This window comes from Aythya marila (genome assembly GCF_965140915.1).
Source record: "Aythya marila genome assembly, chromosome: 2".
In the NCBI taxonomy this organism is placed as follows: Eukaryota; Metazoa; Chordata; class Aves; order Anseriformes; family Anatidae; genus Aythya; species Aythya marila.
In genome coordinates this window covers 89971256-89988645 of record NC_139043.1, presented here as the reverse complement: position 1 = coordinate 89988645, position 17390 = coordinate 89971256, and the positions used below count along the sequence as shown (strand labels likewise).

General features: G+C 38.7%; 1 protein-coding gene across 9 annotated transcripts in view; it reads right to left on the bottom strand.

Moving 5' to 3' along the window:
- Nucleotides 1–17390, bottom strand: part of FHOD3 (formin homology 2 domain containing 3) — a 420526-nt gene that overhangs the window by 69739 nt on the left and 333397 nt on the right. For 7 of the 9 annotated variants that reach the window (XM_082753307.1, XM_082753302.1, XM_082753301.1 and 4 more), the window contains 3 exons: nucleotides 15390–15515; nucleotides 3896–4030; nucleotides 485–535 (listed from right to left, as the gene is read on the bottom strand). In XM_082753307.1, coding sequence (XP_082609433.1) covers nucleotides 485–535; nucleotides 3896–4030; nucleotides 15390–15515 — 312 coding nt within the window. The remainder of the gene's footprint in view (nucleotides 1–484; nucleotides 536–3895; nucleotides 4031–15389; nucleotides 15516–17390) is intronic. The other 2 variants (XM_082753303.1, XM_082753305.1) reach the window with 1 other exon arrangement.

The window sequence follows — 17390 nt, the reverse complement described above, 5'->3', positions numbered from 1 at the left end:
CAAAGAAAACTTGGCCCTGAAAGATTAAAAACACTGGGAGTGGGTCAGACCCACTTCCATCAGCCTGTAGTGGCAGTTTTCCAATGCTTGTTATCCCACTTTCTTTCCTTTATCCTCAGTTGCCTTTTCTGACCCTCCAGAAAGCTTGGGACCCACTGGGTGAGAAAGACAGGCTTGTTCAATTTATAACTACACTAAATTTGGGCAAATTTCTGAGGCAAATCAAGTAAACTTATTTCCCACACAAATAGATAAAAGATAGATCATCAATCTTTCTTATGCATTCCTGTCCCACTGCTCCTTATTTATTGCTGTGCTTACAGCTGGACTTGATTTTCCTCTTTAATAACACAACAGCTTTCTTATAGAGTTCTTTTTGAATGAAAGTGTTCTGTGCATGCATAGTTAGTGTAAGTACACAACAGCTACACAGTATAGGAAGTGGAAACAACCAAAGGGAAGGATGGATGCAGCATATACAGACCTCTCTTCTCTTGCTTGTCTTAGTTCTTCTCTTTTGTCTAAATAATCACGGCTAAAAAGAGAATTGCATTAAGTTGCAGAGGAAACCAAAAGAATAAAGTAAGCAGCAGAAGTACAGTAGGAGAAACCAAGAGCAGCACAAGAAACCTTATCAGAAACAACAAAGGCTGTTTTCAGCCAAAGTTATTAGATTTTGTCCTCTGAAAAAATGCTGAAAAGTAGCTAAGTACACGTTACCACACATATATGTGCACACCCATTACACAGTTTGGATAGTCATTAGAAGTAATAAAAAAAATAAAATAATAATAATAACTTGAAGCACATTTTGAAACTTGATACCTGGAATTAGACAAAAGGAATTGGTCTCTTTCTTAAGAAGCAAGCCCATTAGTGGCTGTTAAACAATTATTCACTAGCTCCATCTGGAACGCCCTTAAACAATGATTGCTGGTATCTGGGATGTTGTATCAAGGCGAGGAGCAGACTCCTTAACCTGCTTCTAATACACCTTTCCTAATTGTATGGTAGTTGCCACAGCTAGAAACAGAAGAACAGACTATCTGGGCCTTTGGCATTACCAAGTAGGACAATCTTTTAAAGTACATTCAAGATCATCTGACAGGTGAAATCCTTTCACTTCTTTGTTTTTCACCCTGAGTTCTAGACACAAACCTCCTTTTAATTCATCTGTCCCTTTCTCAGCCCCTCAAGTAACTTGTATACTTAATTTCTGCCAAGTCAACTTTGCAGGATGCCTGGGCACTGTAACCTCAGGTAGGCCTGTCACATCCACAGATTAAAAATTCCTCAGCAAGAAAATTTAATTCAGAGAAGAGCAGAACTCAATGAACACCCAGCCTGCCATGATAACACAGCAAAATAGTTCCGCACAATATATTTTAATATTTAGATGAATCTGCTGGATACAATGGCTGAGAATGTTAGGTTCTTCCCCACTGTAACCTATGAGTACCAGAAAAATTTTCAGAACCATCCCATTTCTGAAGAATACACTGTTTTTTCTCTTTGTATTGTGTCATAAAATAAATTACCTGCCATCTATATTGCTATCAAACACCTCTTTGCAGCTACCCTTCAGAAGTCAGCATTAACATGGAACATATCTTATTGTTTCAGACCATCTCCATGTTCTTTTGAGTCACTGAACTGATTATACTTTAAAGATATTTTCAGAGTATTATTTGCAATAAAAATAACTATGGGAATAACCCCTAAGTAAAAAAAATGAACAAACAAACAAACAAAATTAACTAGGATTTTTTTCAGCAGGAAAACATAGGAATTACTTGTATCCTCTGACTACTTCCACCTCTCCCTACAGCTGAAGCGTAGCCCTCTCTTTTTAGGTCATGTTGTTCTACATATGGAATAGGAACAATAGTCCTACTGAGAAAAAATATTAATTTTGTAAAGCTTTCCTTTTGCTAGTAGTAGCTTTTAAAGAATTTTAACACCTCTCCTAAAAACAAGCTCTTTCACAACTGGTGATGCTCCCCTCTAAATTATTCTCAATTTGTCAATAATGGTGCCAGAATCTAGTGCAACGTTGTCAAGGCACAGTTGGAAAGAATGAGACAACACATGAGTCATGATGGTAAATCCAGTACTGCTCACGAGTTTAAAGGCTGTGAATTGGAAGTGCTATTTTTAATCAAAAATACATCTTCAGGGGCTGGGTTTCCAGCCAGACTGATGATATGATAATGAAATCCCAAGAACTCTTACAAAACTGTCCACGACTGTTTGCTGTGGCTTTGTCCTCCTCCTTCTGTACTGTTTAATCAACTGTGGGATGCCATCTGAAAAGTTTGGTGGCTTTGGAGACCCTCCTCTACTCAAACACAAGCTATAACTTTTGGGTGACCAGGGAACTCAAATATGAAAGATAAAAACACTGGGTATTGAAAAATTGTTGTCATAAGTATGTAACAGTCATGACATTTAGTTAACCAGTTTCTGAATCTGAAGTAATGGGATGAAGATGTAAATAAAATTAAAAAAAAAAAAAAAGTAGTTGACTTTAAGGAAGCTCTTTCAGTGACAGAACAACTACTGTAGCCAACCTTTAGTGGAAAGTGTAGATCTGTTTTTCAAACAGGTCAAGCTGCCAAATGTCCTGGTGGCTTTTTTTGGCCTGGGAGTTTCCTTTCTGAAAGATCATGTTGGCTTTCCACGACAGCCTGCTGCAGCCTGATGATACTACTTAGAGGGAAAGTTTCTGGAAGACGCTTGAGGACTGAGACCTGATTGATTCCGTTTCAGGAGAACTTGGGAAGCTGTTGGCTGCCAAAGATCCTATTATGGTGCTCTTCCACCTTCCCTCCACCTCTTATTTTCTTCCAAACTAGCTATCTTCTGGAGCCAGTAGAATATCTCCTTCAACCAAGCAACCAACCACTAGCAAGTTATTCCTCTTTCCAAATTCACTATGACACAAACCATTTCCACTTCTTACTAGAGATGATTACAGTGAAAACAATCCTGCATACTAATAAACAAACTCACATGAAACCCAGTGCCATCTTTTCCCTAAATAGCAACTCTCAGGCAACAAAACATTTATCCTACCATTATTTAGATTACTGCATTATATCTTCTGACTGCTGAAAATATGCTTACTTTTCACTCCTAACTATGAAAAAAGAAAACAAAATTCTTTCTCAGTGCACACTCTTCATATGGTAGGCATGACATCTCAGCAATAGGCACCTTATCTGTCCTAAGCCCACTGCAGTCTTTGCAGCCTGTACTGAGATTTCCAGACATGTATGTAACAGGAAGAGAGGACTTACTACTTATTATCCTCAAGATATCTTGGGATCCTACGATATTGTCTTAGATGTGAAAATGCAGAGTCCTATATTCAGATGGCGCCTTTGTCTGGCCACAGATTGAGCAATAATTTTATAATTATTTTCTTTCACTTGCCGTTTCCAGGAAGGAGAGATACATGCTCAAAAAAAAAGCAGGAATAAGTATACCCCCAGACAAAAAAATGCTTTTACTTTGCAAAACATGAAAGCAAAAAGATGTCTCAGTGTTGTCCCTTTCCTTCTTGATAAATTCCTTCCACTGTTTCACCTTCAAACCTATGCCTCACTGAGACTGTACTTTGAGAAGGAGCATATGAGCTAACAAACTTTGCCTGTGTGGATATCCAGCCTGAATAATTGGCAAATATATAACTGGAAGAATGTGCTAGTTTATTAATGACAAAATTCATTGGAATGTGTTTAATATATCAGTTCTTAAGATACTCATATCAAGAAAGGTATCTAAAGATATCCATGAACTATTCAGCAATTCAATTATTTTGCAATTAAATGTCTCAATGATTTATGGACCCATCATGTTAAGACAACAGAGTGACAGTGAATATGGTTCCTACTTGAATTTGTTTCTTTCTTCACGTTCTATTCGTTGCAACCTTTCTTCTCTCTCTTGACGTCGTCTTTCTCTTTCTGCTGCCAAGGACTCCTGGTGCTGCCGAAAAGATGATGTAAGGAGACCACCCAAAGCTGGCCTGCAGAAAAAAGAGATCAGATTTCTCAATGTCACTTTTATTGATTATATTGGCAAAACGTTAGTAGCAATCATTCAGCAAGTAACATAATCCCAACCAAGAGAATGACATGACATTTATATTTCAAACCGCTGACTAAGTATCTTATTGCTAAATTGATTTTAGATACTATGATGATCTTAAGAATCACAGGTCGGGTAGATTTCATATATTGCCAAGTTTATGAAGTACAAATAAAAAAGTACCTGTGAGAATTCTTCAGCATATTTCAAATTGCAGTATTTCCTAAATCTTTTTTTCTCCTTTTTTTAATCCTGTTAATGGAAAAACTGAACCCTGTAATGGATTTTTGAAATTTAGAAGGAAAAAAAAAGCCTGAAATACTTTTCAAGTACTTCCCAAATGTCTTATGCAGTGATGTTAAAAACAGGTGTGTCATAAACACCTGAGAGTCCTGTACACAGAAAAACACAAATAGAAGAAGATCTCAGAAGCTCCCTTCAGCAATGAATGCTCTCTTAAGTAGGGGCTTATTTTTCCTTTACTTGTTACCAAATTCTGTTATCATAATTTCTTTGCTGCCTGTGATGTAAAGGCAAAATGAATCATGTGTAGGAACATGTAAATAAAATACACAGGAACAGCACAGCTAGCTATAACAATCATTAAGTGTAATCAAAATAGTTATTAAAAAATCAGATGAAATGGGGCTGGAAGAGAATAGATTACCTATTTTCCTTGCCTTGCCCAAGGCAGGATTTAGGCTTTTCAAACCATTCCTGAAAACTTGTTGTCTGACCTGCCTCAGAAGCTCTTGATAATGAAGCTTCATTTCAGAGCTTAACTCTTTTTTAAATTTTTTGCTGTTTAGCCCATTTTGTTCTTCTGTCCACAGTGAACAAAAAGAACAAGCTGCTTTATGGCTAATCAAGAATAAGTCCAAAAGGGCACTAATTTGCAGTCCTCTTACCATAACCAAAAACTAGATGCTCCACAGTAGGTTACTGTAATGAAGAGGTCTAAAGTGTCACCACTAGCAATGCATATCAAACTTTTAGCTATTGCTCGGGAGACTGGCCACAGATTACTGTTATTATTATTATTACTATTATTATTTAACTGCACCTACTACTTTGGCTAGGAGAGTGGCTCCTCTTGCACACCTTTTCCCCAAAGTGGTGGTAGTGGTACCACCAACCTTTCACATGGCATTAGAGTTCCCTCAGAGCAAATGTGCGTGTCTGTCTGTCTCTCAGACAGGAAATATCTAAATTATACAGGATAGCTTGATACAGATGTAAATGTATCCACACTGATTGAATTAGACTGATAAAATCAAGAAGACATAGCTCATGTAGAGCGGTTTCTGTGCATTGTTGTAACATGAGTTTTGCTATGAAAGGATTAATGAAAGAAATAGTTATTGCCTCTTTTTTTAAAGAGACTGAACCCTGTATAAAGGATGTGTCTCAAACCAGCAATGGAAATCTGAATAAATTTTCATTATTATTAAAAACTCTGACCCTTTTCCTTTTTCATTTACATGCCTATGGGTGCAAAATATAGGCATTTTGTGTAATGTCATTAGTTCACCAGGGAAAATAGGTGTAGGAGAAAACAAAAATAATAATGCAAAACAATCTTCGGAGTGTCTACGTCTGTGTGAGCAGCAATGTCACAGAACATTGCCATTTCAGCCCTACTGGAAGCAGGGCAGTATGAATATAATTTCAATAAATTCAATAAATTGAATTTCAATATGTTATATCCCACCCGCATAAACATTACATAAGATGGTATAAAACTTGATATTCTGTAAGCCTCCTTTCTGGCACTCCTCCAGAGCTACAGTATCAATGCTGGATCACACTCAAAACCATAAAAATCTCCAATATTCCTCTGCGCTAAGAAAAAGGGGGGAAAAAATCCCCAACCCCTGACAGTCAAGTACGTGCGGTGAATTTTTTCCTTAAGCATACTTTAAATTGATTTTAACTCTTGACCTTTTAGTACATGCTGCAAGAGAAAGCTCTCAGCGAAAAGAGTGGCACCACTGTACTAAGGCTAAAAAATCAGAGATCCATCCCTGTGGTAGTGTGAAATACCATAGCAATCATCAGAAAATGGTCTAGGATGTGGAAAACCAGACAGTGTCTCCACTTGAAACCATTTGGAAATGAACTGGAAGAGATGGTGAAAACCTTGGTTCCTACCAAGTGTATGCTCCATGTATTTAACTTGCTGTCCCATCCCATTTAGCTTCGTTAAATCTGCAATCTCCATTTAGAATCAAAGGAAGGTTTGACTTAATAAAACCTGAAGGAAAATGAAGGGAAAGGATGGGGTGATGCTGAGAGACTCACAGAGTGATTGTAGTCTGCACAGCGTCTAGCAGGTTGGAAACCTTGAGCTCTGACTAAGCTCTTTGGGGCTCTATAGTGAATACAAATTCTTATCCAAGGGATTACAGGGAAATTGTAGGGAGATGTGCAGCTCAGTCGTGCGTATAGGATTCTAACCTGACCCTAGTAGTAAAGTGTCTCCACATGCCAAAACACCTTGTTTGGAGGTCTGATCTAGAGCAGTTTGGCTAGCACTGTTCACTTGGTTAATATTTGCAGATGTATGAACAGCAGCTTCGCAATCTAAATAAAAGATCCACAGGCTTATAGTCAGAAAAAAAAACACAAAACACAACATCTAAGAAATTGCTGAACATCCATATGCCCTATTGCCCTATTAGTTTGCCACCTCTTGGAAACTAATCAAATCAACAGTAACTAGCCAAAACTTCCTACTTCCCACTGGTTATTTAAGGACCCCATACTTCAGCTGAGTTGCAAGCTAGACTGTAGTGCACACACACATATTTGAACCAATTCACGTCTCAAATGCAGTCACTTCTGGACTGCCATATTACAATGAATCATTGACTCATTTAGGTTGGAAAAGACCTCTAAGATCATGAAGTCCAACCCTTAACCTAGCATTGCCAAGTCAACCATTAAATCATGTCACTAAGCTCTACTTTTACATTTACATCTTCATCTACATTGAAAACCTCCAGGGATGGTGACTCTGACATTTCCCTGGGCAGCCTGCTCCAATACTTCACAACCTTTTCAGTGAAGAGATTTCACCTAATAACCAACCTAAACCTCCCCTGGCACAACTTATGGACATTTGGTCTTGTCTTATCACTTGGTGCTTGGGAGAAGAGACAAATCTCCACCTTCCTACAGCCTCCTTCTAGGTAACTGTAAAGCACCTCAAAGAAAGATAGAAAGAGGTGGGGATAGTTAGCTCACTCATTTTGTGGCACTGACTTCTTAAGGCACAGATAGTCAGGGGTTCCAGTCACATTTAGAAAGCACCAGGCAATGAAACAGCACTGATAGAGCTGGGTTAGTGCTTGCTTTGTGGTCAGATCCTGCCCAGGCCACTCAGCTGGACCCCTTTCCCCTTCTTGAAGACCACACCTCACATCAAATGCTAAGATTTGCCTTATTTTAGTAAGCTCACAGCTTCGCTGCTTCTATCAAACACTGTAACCAAATTGGTATTCAGATGTATTTTAATGTAAACTGCAACTGCAAATGAGCAGATTTTAGGATTTAATATGTTCTATCCTTCTTTTCCTACATAACTAAAACTGGAGAAAACAGGTGTTACTTTCAGGTTGTATACAGGTGTTTAACAGCCAGAAGGGAAGGCAAGTGGTAAGATGTACTTCTCAAACACTCTAAACAATTTGGAAACAGATTTTTCCACGTCTGGTTGGTCTGTAAAACCTTTTTTTTTTTTTTTTTTTTTTTTTTTTTCTCTCTCTGTGCAATAATGCTTAAAGTAAATGTAATGTTCTCTTTCACTGAACTCATGGTTGAGTTGCAAATGGAAGTGAGATTGGCCAAACCAGCTGGCAGGAATGCTTGGCTAAGCCTTTAGATAATTTTGGTGGTCTGATGCTTTCTAAAGGGTGATGAGACCTCTGGGCCTCAGGAATGCTCAAGTCACACTGCTTTAGGCTGCATTTTAAAAATGGGTATGTAAGAAAAAAAATAAATAAATAAAAAAAGAAAATAAGAATCTGGCACTGAATGAAAGGTGTTAAGAGATTTTAAAAGAAAAGAATATGTGAATGCTCAATGAAAGCATAACAGTGATCACTCACAAAACTGGGTTACAGCTAATATATGCCAGCATTTTAATGTTGGTGTCTTATGTTACGGAATGGTAATATCAAACATTTGTTCAATTCCAAAAACATAATCCAGAAGGATCCTTGCTCTGACAACTATTTTTAGTCTCAAAGAGAACACAAGGCTATTAAGAATGGACTGTTAATATAAAAATACCAAGAAAAGCTTTGTTCTGCCTGCTGTTAAAATCAGCAAAAGCTAAACAAGATAAGCTATTACATTCTCATTCCAGAAAGAAAACACACAGCAAGAGTATGTCCAAGTCTAGGGATTTGTGATTACAGGTCTGTACCGTACCATTATGACCTTGGAAGAAGACAGGAAAGAGCAAAGAAGGAAAAAAGAAAGAAGGAAAGAAGGAAAGAAGGAAAGAAGGAAGGAAGGAAGGAAGGAAGGAAGGAAGGAAGGAAGGAAGGAAGGAAGGAAGGAAGGAAGGAAGGAAGGAAGGAAGGAAGGAAGGAAGGAAGGAAGGAAGGAAGGAAGGAAGGAAGGAAGGAAGGAAGAGGTGACAAAAATATAACAGGGCTGAGGATACAAAATAAAAACATTGCCTGTAGGCCAAAACACTTCTGAAGAAAAATTCAGCTCACCTGACCTACTGCATTTGATACAACAATGAAATAGTAATCATGATAATAAAAAGCTCTGTGAGACAAGATATCTGACAGTTACCCGACAATATGTTGCAAGAGTGAATAAGGGACCTGAATTATTATAATCTTGTTAAAAAACAGAGAAAGTATATCTGTCTTATTCTAAGCCACTTTGTAACATGAAATTTTCATTTATCAGCTTCAAATGCTCTTCATTAGATTTGGAAAGATCTTCTTTTGTGGCTGCATTTTCCTCTGTTAGTTGAATTTTTAAAATTTGCTAAATGGAAGTGGATATCTACAGCAAGAAGACAAAATACAAAAGCTTATTTTAGGAGCTAAAATGAAAGAACAGTTGACATATGAGATGAAATCCCTTTAGATCATTAAGTTAATATTCAGAACTTTCCTTAATATAACAAGGGTCAGAATCATTAATAATCTCAATAAGCAAGCACTAATTACTCATTTTTTTCCCAATGTGCTCCTGCTCCAGCAGTCATGGGAAGGTTTCAAAAAGGGAACAACAGTTGGCAGCTCCCAGTCTAAGACAGGCCTCAAGTAACTCTAAATGCCTCTCGGCTTTAACCAAATAAATCCGCTTTCCAGCTTACAAAGAGACAAAAAAGGAGGCAAAGCTGCCAAGAGCCATATTGGTTTTCACAGTTAAAGAAACTCTCCTTGTGTTATGTCTCTCTATATGACATGGCAAATTCAAAAGTGTGTTGATATAGGATTTTGCAAACAGACTAAACATTACTTGAGGAATCTTTATGTAACTTCTCTCAAAAATAAACAAAAATTTGAGAGAAAAAAATACTGACTAAGGCTTCCTTTGAGGAAGAAACTTGAGAATGACCAAGAGAAGAACTGATTAACACTGGACTTTAAAATGCCCTGAAAGGCTCCATAAAATGCAGCTGTAACAGGGCATAGCTGCACAGAGCCAGGGCAATGGACCAGGACTTTAGAGACACGCACTATGAGCAGACTGACATTTACAGTTTTTAAATTGTGCTTCTGTCTTTGTCTGACAGGGGCCAACCCGCAGCTTCTGAGCCTTCTTCGAGTCACAAATCACCTGGACGTGGCTTGCAGAGACCTCCCTTAGGTAGGCTAAGGTAGAGGCTAACATCCATGTCCCCTAAATATCAGCACTGCAGGTACCCATGGGTGACAATGTCCCCCACACGCGCTGTGTGTTCAGTCAGTAATACTCACATTTTAGTCTGAAGCTGCAAACTGTCTCATGCTTTCTGTTTAAACCTATGCTGCTGCTATACGATGAAGCATCCAAAGCTGCAATCAAAAATACTGCTTACACAGTAGTTCAATGAGCAACCCGGCCAGTGTAAGCCACTGCTGCTTCCCAAATTGTAAATCATCCAGTAATTCCCAAGGTCGCTTTTCCTAGTAAAATCTCAGCAATAAACTTGAGGCTTTTGCTCTGGGCCACTATTATCAAGTACCAAGCTATCCCTTCCTCATTATGTTATTTGGAGTGAAAGATGGGCTTGGCATTTACCACAAGAAAAAATAGCCACAGCCACTGGTCTGACACAGTATATGGTAGAAGCAGAAAGAAAAGAAAGCCAGGGAAAGGGGAACTCTTCCTGGGAGAGCAGCAGCTTTGTAGACTGTATAGTGGGCTTAGTTTCACAGGTTTCTTGCTTTTCTTCAGTGCTTGACAGCTGGAATAAGATAACTCCAGAGTGCAGTTTAGTTAGCAATAGATGGCTAATCAAAAAAAAAAAAAACAAAAACAAAAAACAAAAGGTGAGACCCTGCCAAGAAACTTCATCCAGCAGCACTTCCTTGGTGAAGTCAGTTACAGGAAAATTTAATTTCAGTAAAAAAAATAATAATTAAATGAAAAGTTGCTCTTAGCATTCTCAAACTTTTTTATTTTTATTTAGTTATTTTTTATAGGAGATGCAAATTTGTAAAAGCACCAGATTACCAGAAAATCACTCTTTCGGGCATCTGGAGAGGAAACAACATTCAAAGGAAAAGTATTTATAGACTTCAGCTGAAATTCTTGCTTAGGCTTCCAGTATGGTATTTAAAATATCCTTAAGATCAGCGGAGAAAATTGACCTACAATCCAGTCACGCTAAGCACAGTGTCTGTGTGCACCTGTTGTAGAAATAAATGCTTTAAGGATAAACTGGAAGGTACACTACCTCTAAAAGACATATTAAGAACATTGAGTTGAACAATCAAAATTCAAGGTTTATCAAAAAAGTAGAAGATAACCTATTGCTGTAGATCATAAAGAAAGTAATACAGAGGGAAGTTTAAGGTATGTGACAAATTTCTTCTTTCTTTAGTCTATTTTCTAATGGTCTGGAAATGTTGGAGAGCGTATCAAACTGGAATAATTTGCAAATGTCCTAACAGGTCCTTACCAAGCTTGGAGATTCGGAGGAACATTAGAGGGACCAGCCAGAAGTGGAGACTAAATTCACACTGACTGGCCAAGAGGATCCAGACTCCAAGCCGAACTTTCTGGCATTTGATTGAACAGATAAAGACAAGAAAATGAGGACTATGAGCTCCTGAGAACAAGGCTTTTTCAAGCTTGGCTAATTGCACAACTGTGTGGCTACCAAGCCCTGTGGGATCTGTCTCCTGGCAAATGCATCAGATGAAACCTACCTTGGCAAACACAGCAGCAGGGAACAAAAGATATTTTTCTGGCAATGGAATGAATCAAAGCTGATGCCCAAGTTAGGCGCTTCTGCCACAGAAGTTAGACGCCTCCAGGGTCTCTTCTAACTAAAGCCACAGTCAATAATGCATACACTTCAACACCAGAAACACAGTAAGAGGAGTTATAAAGCTTTGCAAAAACAGAGTTTGTTATCCCAGTTTTTATCCTAAAGAGCAGATCTGTAGATTGATGCTGCAAGTTTTCAGTTTCAGTGACCATATTAGATTCAGAGTCTGAGAAGGCAATCTTTAGCTAAACAAATATCCTAGATGTGAGCACAAGGCAGCGAAATACAAAAGAGTCTTGCAACAAACACCTTCTTCCCCCAGACAAGAAGGAAACTTGGAGGTACAGAAAAATGTTTTTCTCCCTGGTGTGCTCCAGCAACGTCTGGCTATTCCCCTTTGTTAGCAAAATTTATGAGGCTATGAAATTGAGATTGATACTTTTTTCTTCCTTTGGGAATTGGGGAGAGAGTTAGCTGGTGATTTAAGTCATGAAAACTGGGAGCAGGATATTTACAGAGCAAAGCAGTCTGGCAGTTAGAAACAGGAGGACTGGGTTGTACTCGTATGCATTAGAAGCAACTTTCACAAGCAGAGAGATACGAGAGAACCAATAACCCCTTCTTCTTTCTTAATAAAGGGCTGAGCTGAAAGTGCCCTGCAATTTGCCCTCCTTCAGCAGGATTCCCATGGCTGCAATATGCACTTCAGAAACATGGCTCTCCGCAGGGGACCCAGAGAAATGAGAGAGAAGAACAGTATTGCAAGAAATTGGCAAAAGGCTGCAGCTGAATTTAGAAACCGAGAAACAGTCAAGTAAGCCTTTTCTTCTACTGTACAATCAAAAATATATACACTATGTGTATTTCAAAGAACAAAATCTAGTTGCTTTTGCACTGAATCATACTGCTCTTTTTGATTCTGTACTGATCTTAGCCAAAGAGGGTTTTAAAAGAATGAATGTCAAAATGTCAACCACGCTGCTTCTTTCCACCTAGGTTGTAGCTCTTGTTAACATAAGCAAAACCCAGCCAAGGTTTTGAAAGGCCTGTCAGGACAACTGAATGGCACATGAATCATTCTGCGGGGCACTGCTCTAAACGCTGCCTCTTCCTTCCTCCTCCTTTTCGAAGGTCAGATAAACAGTACCAGGAACTGCCTCTGAAGCTCTTCCCTACATGATGAAAGACAGGGATCCTTCTGCAGAGTCCTTGGATAGCTGCAATACATGTACTAAGCTGAAAGCAGAAAATTCACCTTGGAGCTAACCATAGAGATGCATCTGCTTCTTATCAAGTCTTCCTCTCTCCCCACCTTACAACCCATCTTTTAACTTTTGTTTGTTTGTTTGTTTGTTTGAATCCACGTAGATTTTTTGCCACCAGGAGGTAGAAAATAGTTTTTACACAATCTAAGGCAAACACGTTGGTAGAAAGCTGTGAAAGCTTTCACAATATTTTCCACTTACTAATTAACGATGACCATTTCATTATGCACTATACAGCTTACTCTCTGATGAGCAAATGCTAACCCTGGATCTCTACTTGGCTATTTCTGCAACTCCTATGCTTCAGGACAATGAAATAGGAGCAGATTTCTGCCTTTCAAAATGGTCCTGTCATTAAAGCCTGCTGAACTCTACATCTGGATTGGCAGCACACTCAAAAATAATATAACTTGATGCAAAATGGCATTCAAACCTGCTGATTTCATTATTGTTCAAGAAAAAAAAATCAGGGAACCTTTCTGCCGGCAACATGCAGCTGTGGCATACAGGCATTTTTCACACTTCTCAGGGAGTCATAAACAAAATGTGTCAGGCCCTCAAATATAAGAATGTGGAAAGACTGATGAGATCAACTACCATGAATAGCAAGTTACAAATTTAAACAAGAGATTTTATCAGGTGAGCTGGAAAGTTGTTAAATGTAACCTGAAGGAAAGACAGAGATGCAACTCCAGCAACATGTAAAAGAGATTTGTTGCAGGCAGAGTGTTTGCCAGCTTCGGTGAGAAGCAGAACAAAGTGCAATGGCTGTAAGATGATGCTAGACAAGATTGCCTCCAAAACATGAAATATTTTCCTAGCAGCGATGATAAATACTGGAATGCTTTCCAGGAGTTACCCACTGTCACTTTAAAACCAATGAAGGTATGGGGTGCCTTCATTTAGCTTCTGTGAGACACATTACAGGTTGGAACAGATGATCACAGAGCTCCCCTCTGGCCCGACTATCTATGAATCTGTGAATTTTACAGCTTCATCCTGTGGGGCCAAGGCATTTTGGCTCCAAGCCACCAACGCACTTATGCGCATGCTGAAATGAAAGCTCGCTTCCTTTACTGGATCGGGGCCAGTATGATCAGCCTCTTGCAGGACCAGCCCAACTATCTTTAGCCATCTCGGTATTTGACCACTTTTGGGTTTCTTTTCTGCAGTAGCAACCAGAAGCTGTCCAATGGCAGGGGTGTAGAAAGCTCGACATTCAGAAGCAGCAGGATACCTTTGATTCTTGCTTATCTTGAATCTATTTTGCCAGGGTAAAAGTGGGTAAAAATGCTGATGTGGAGTTTTTTCTTATGGTTTCACTTGGCAATAATTTAATTCAGATAAGGAAAGACAAATCAAGGCAAGTTATTTGTGGAAGATGAACAAATGAAAAACAATGCCTTTCTCCAGAGATAAACTTAATGCTATTACTCACTTGAAGAAAGGATTAAATCAATACCTCATGGTTAGAAATACATACATGCTGGAAGAGCCTAACTTGAACCATTCTGAATAGTAGATTCATAAGGATGTGAGGCAATAGGTAGGTTCAAACACATATACGTATGCACAAGTACATATATATATATGTATTTCTATACATATATATAAATATTCAAAAGTCATTAATAAAAATGAATTAGAATATAGACAAAGGATCTTGAAAAAAACAGCCCTCAGTTCAAACACGGGGGTGGGAGATGGGATTTTTATGAACTAGAGGGCAATTTGGCAACAATTTGAAGCCCATCTGGCCTAACTGGAAATTAGTAGATTATCCTGACAGCATGTATAATTAAAAACTTCTACCTTTCCTTCTTAATCTCAGCATGATATCCTTTGAAGTTGTCACTTACTTTCAGCTTGTAACAGTCAGTTAATTTCTGGTGGTCCAAATCTCTTGCCAGAAAGATTATCTTTTTCATATGTCCATAACATTTTCCCATCTTTTTTCTTCCCAGAGCACATTACATAACTCAAAACAGTATTCTGATTGTTCAAAATAGTTTTTTTTTTTTTTTTTCTGGTGGGTTTTAGTAATTTTTTAATAAGTGCGAGGAGAACCAGTAGGTTAATATGAGTTTCCTTTACCGACAGCAATAAACTTTTTGCCCCAATGAAATACGATGATATAGGTCATGCATGTTCATCAAGGAAGGACAAAATTAAGGCCTAGGGAATTCTGAGCTAAGCATATTTCTGTGTTTTTATACTTGATTTAAGATGATAAAAGTGAAAATAGATCTGTCTGAATTGAATTTAAAACATGTAAATAAATAAAATGTGCTTTAATTATCTTTTTTGGTACTTAGAACAGCATACATGAGACAACTCTGTTTTATCCATTTGAGTGGAAGAAGCAGAATTGGGATGAAAACATATCCAGCCTTCAGCAGTAACTGAGCAAATGACTTGAGAATGAGTGGGAAATGACTGTGTTGAGCATTTTGTACGTTCTCTTTCCAGTATTAGAAAAGATATGGCTATTTCAAATAACCCTTCAGGACAGCTTATACTTATCTCCTTTGTCTTCTATGTAACGTAACTGTGATAAAATGGTGGTTTTAAAAAGTACAAACCTGTCAGACTTGGTCTCTTGAGGCGGCGAGAGAGTGGTCCCATAACGAGAAGTGGGTGTTGTAGGGGCACTCAGACCAGAGTAAGGTCGCGGTGAAGAGTAAGAGTTGCTGCCGTAGCTATTGTATCTGAAGAAGTGAGAAGGAAAGTAGGGGAAAGGGAGAGACAGAAAGAATCCGTCAGCGAGCAGACATGTAACAGTTGATCCTCTTGTTTAGGGGGTGGCAATGATACCATACCCCAGACTTTCTCAAATATCCACCTTCTGAAAATATTGCTTTAACCCCAGCTCCAAAATATGCAGCCTATCATTTCACTTTAATATAAACCATGTCATGGAAATACTTAATTCAAAGACTGAACTGTTGTTATGGAAAATAATGAGAGATCAGAATGGTCCTCTAAAGTGACAACTCTGAGCAGAAATACTTAAATTACTGCTTAGTTACTCAAATTTATTAGCTGTTTTGGGAGCTGATACCCTGCCATTAGAAAAGGGACCCAGCAGTCCATGTCAGCAGTAGTATTTCCTAGGGAAATTAAGGCAAACAGCAGCATTCTTAAGGCACGATCTGAACACGGACATACATAATTTGCAAATGTTTGCTTTATAAATGAAAAGCATCCACAACCTCCCCAATTAAAGCAGGCAGTATTTTCTTTCCCCTCCCCCAGCATAAGTCATAGCTCATGTGCCATTTCTTACGATGCCTGTAAAAAATCATCACCATGGTTAACATGACATGTCTCTGGAAGCATGGCTTTAAGAATTTCTATCAGCCATTCCCTCTACGTAAAACCAAACCAAACCCAACTAAACCAAACACCAACACAAAAATGCTTGGCTTCAATGTGAGCTTGCTGATCAAAGACAAATTGCTTCCAGGGCTCTTGGAATGGCCACCTCCCCAGAGTCCCTTGTACCAGTGCTTTCATCCTGGCTCCTGTGCTGAGCAGAAAGGGCGATTGTTGTGTTGCTTTTATGTTCCCTTTAACCACTGTATTTAAATAGCATATCCAGGAGATGTAGAGATTCCTGATTAGGAAAAATTATAACATTTCTTTTCACAAAAGTTACCATTTTCCCTCTTAGAAAGAATCTGATGCACTGTAGGTGAAGTATTTCACAAGGCCAACTCAAAACTGAAATTCAGTTCAGGAAAAAGGGCAACATAATTTTCTTTATTATAATTCCTAATGCAAAACACTTCCTCTTTTACCTTATCCTTCCTGGGCTGCTTCTTCTCCCATGCACATCAGCACTAAGTAATTTCTCCTCACTCAGCAATTTTATTTGAAAATAGTGGTTGCTTTCCTTCAGCTCCATTTAACGCCCTCATCTAGCCATGCAAACTTTCACAGTTTCAAGCTTCATTCCTTAGGGTACAATAGTATTGCTGATTGCCAAGGCCCATGCTAAATCAAAATAAAGTTATAATGGAAGGGATTATGCTCCCTTTTTGCCACAGTCCAGTTTTATGTTTTATAATACAACTTCCAGACACCATGCTGACTGCCCAAGAACTGAGGATTCATTTTGGGGGAAAAAATGCTATCATGCATATTTGTGAGCTAGAAAAGGAATTTTGCTGAATGGGAAATAACTGACTTCATGGCATGCCTGCCCTAGAAGAAAACGAACTAGAAAAGCAGTCCTAGTGGAGGGCTGTGTAGCTGGGCAGGACGAGCCCCCCCGATGGCACAGACCTAGCACAGGTCTTCTTTCCAGCATCCTGAGCTCACAAAACATCCTGCCTGGGCCCACACTGAGTGAGAAAGCAAAATTCAGTTGCTCTGAGTTCCTAACACTAACAGGATGCTCCATTTCAATTCCAATCAACTGATAGCAGACCTTATTATTACACTTACTTTTCTTCTCCTCTGCCCTTTGAAACAGCTGACATAGTGCAGAATCATTTTTCAGATCAAGGAAGTTCAATTAGTCCAATGATAACTCTAATTAAAATGGAGAGAACACACTTTCCATGGGCTCTGGGCTACAA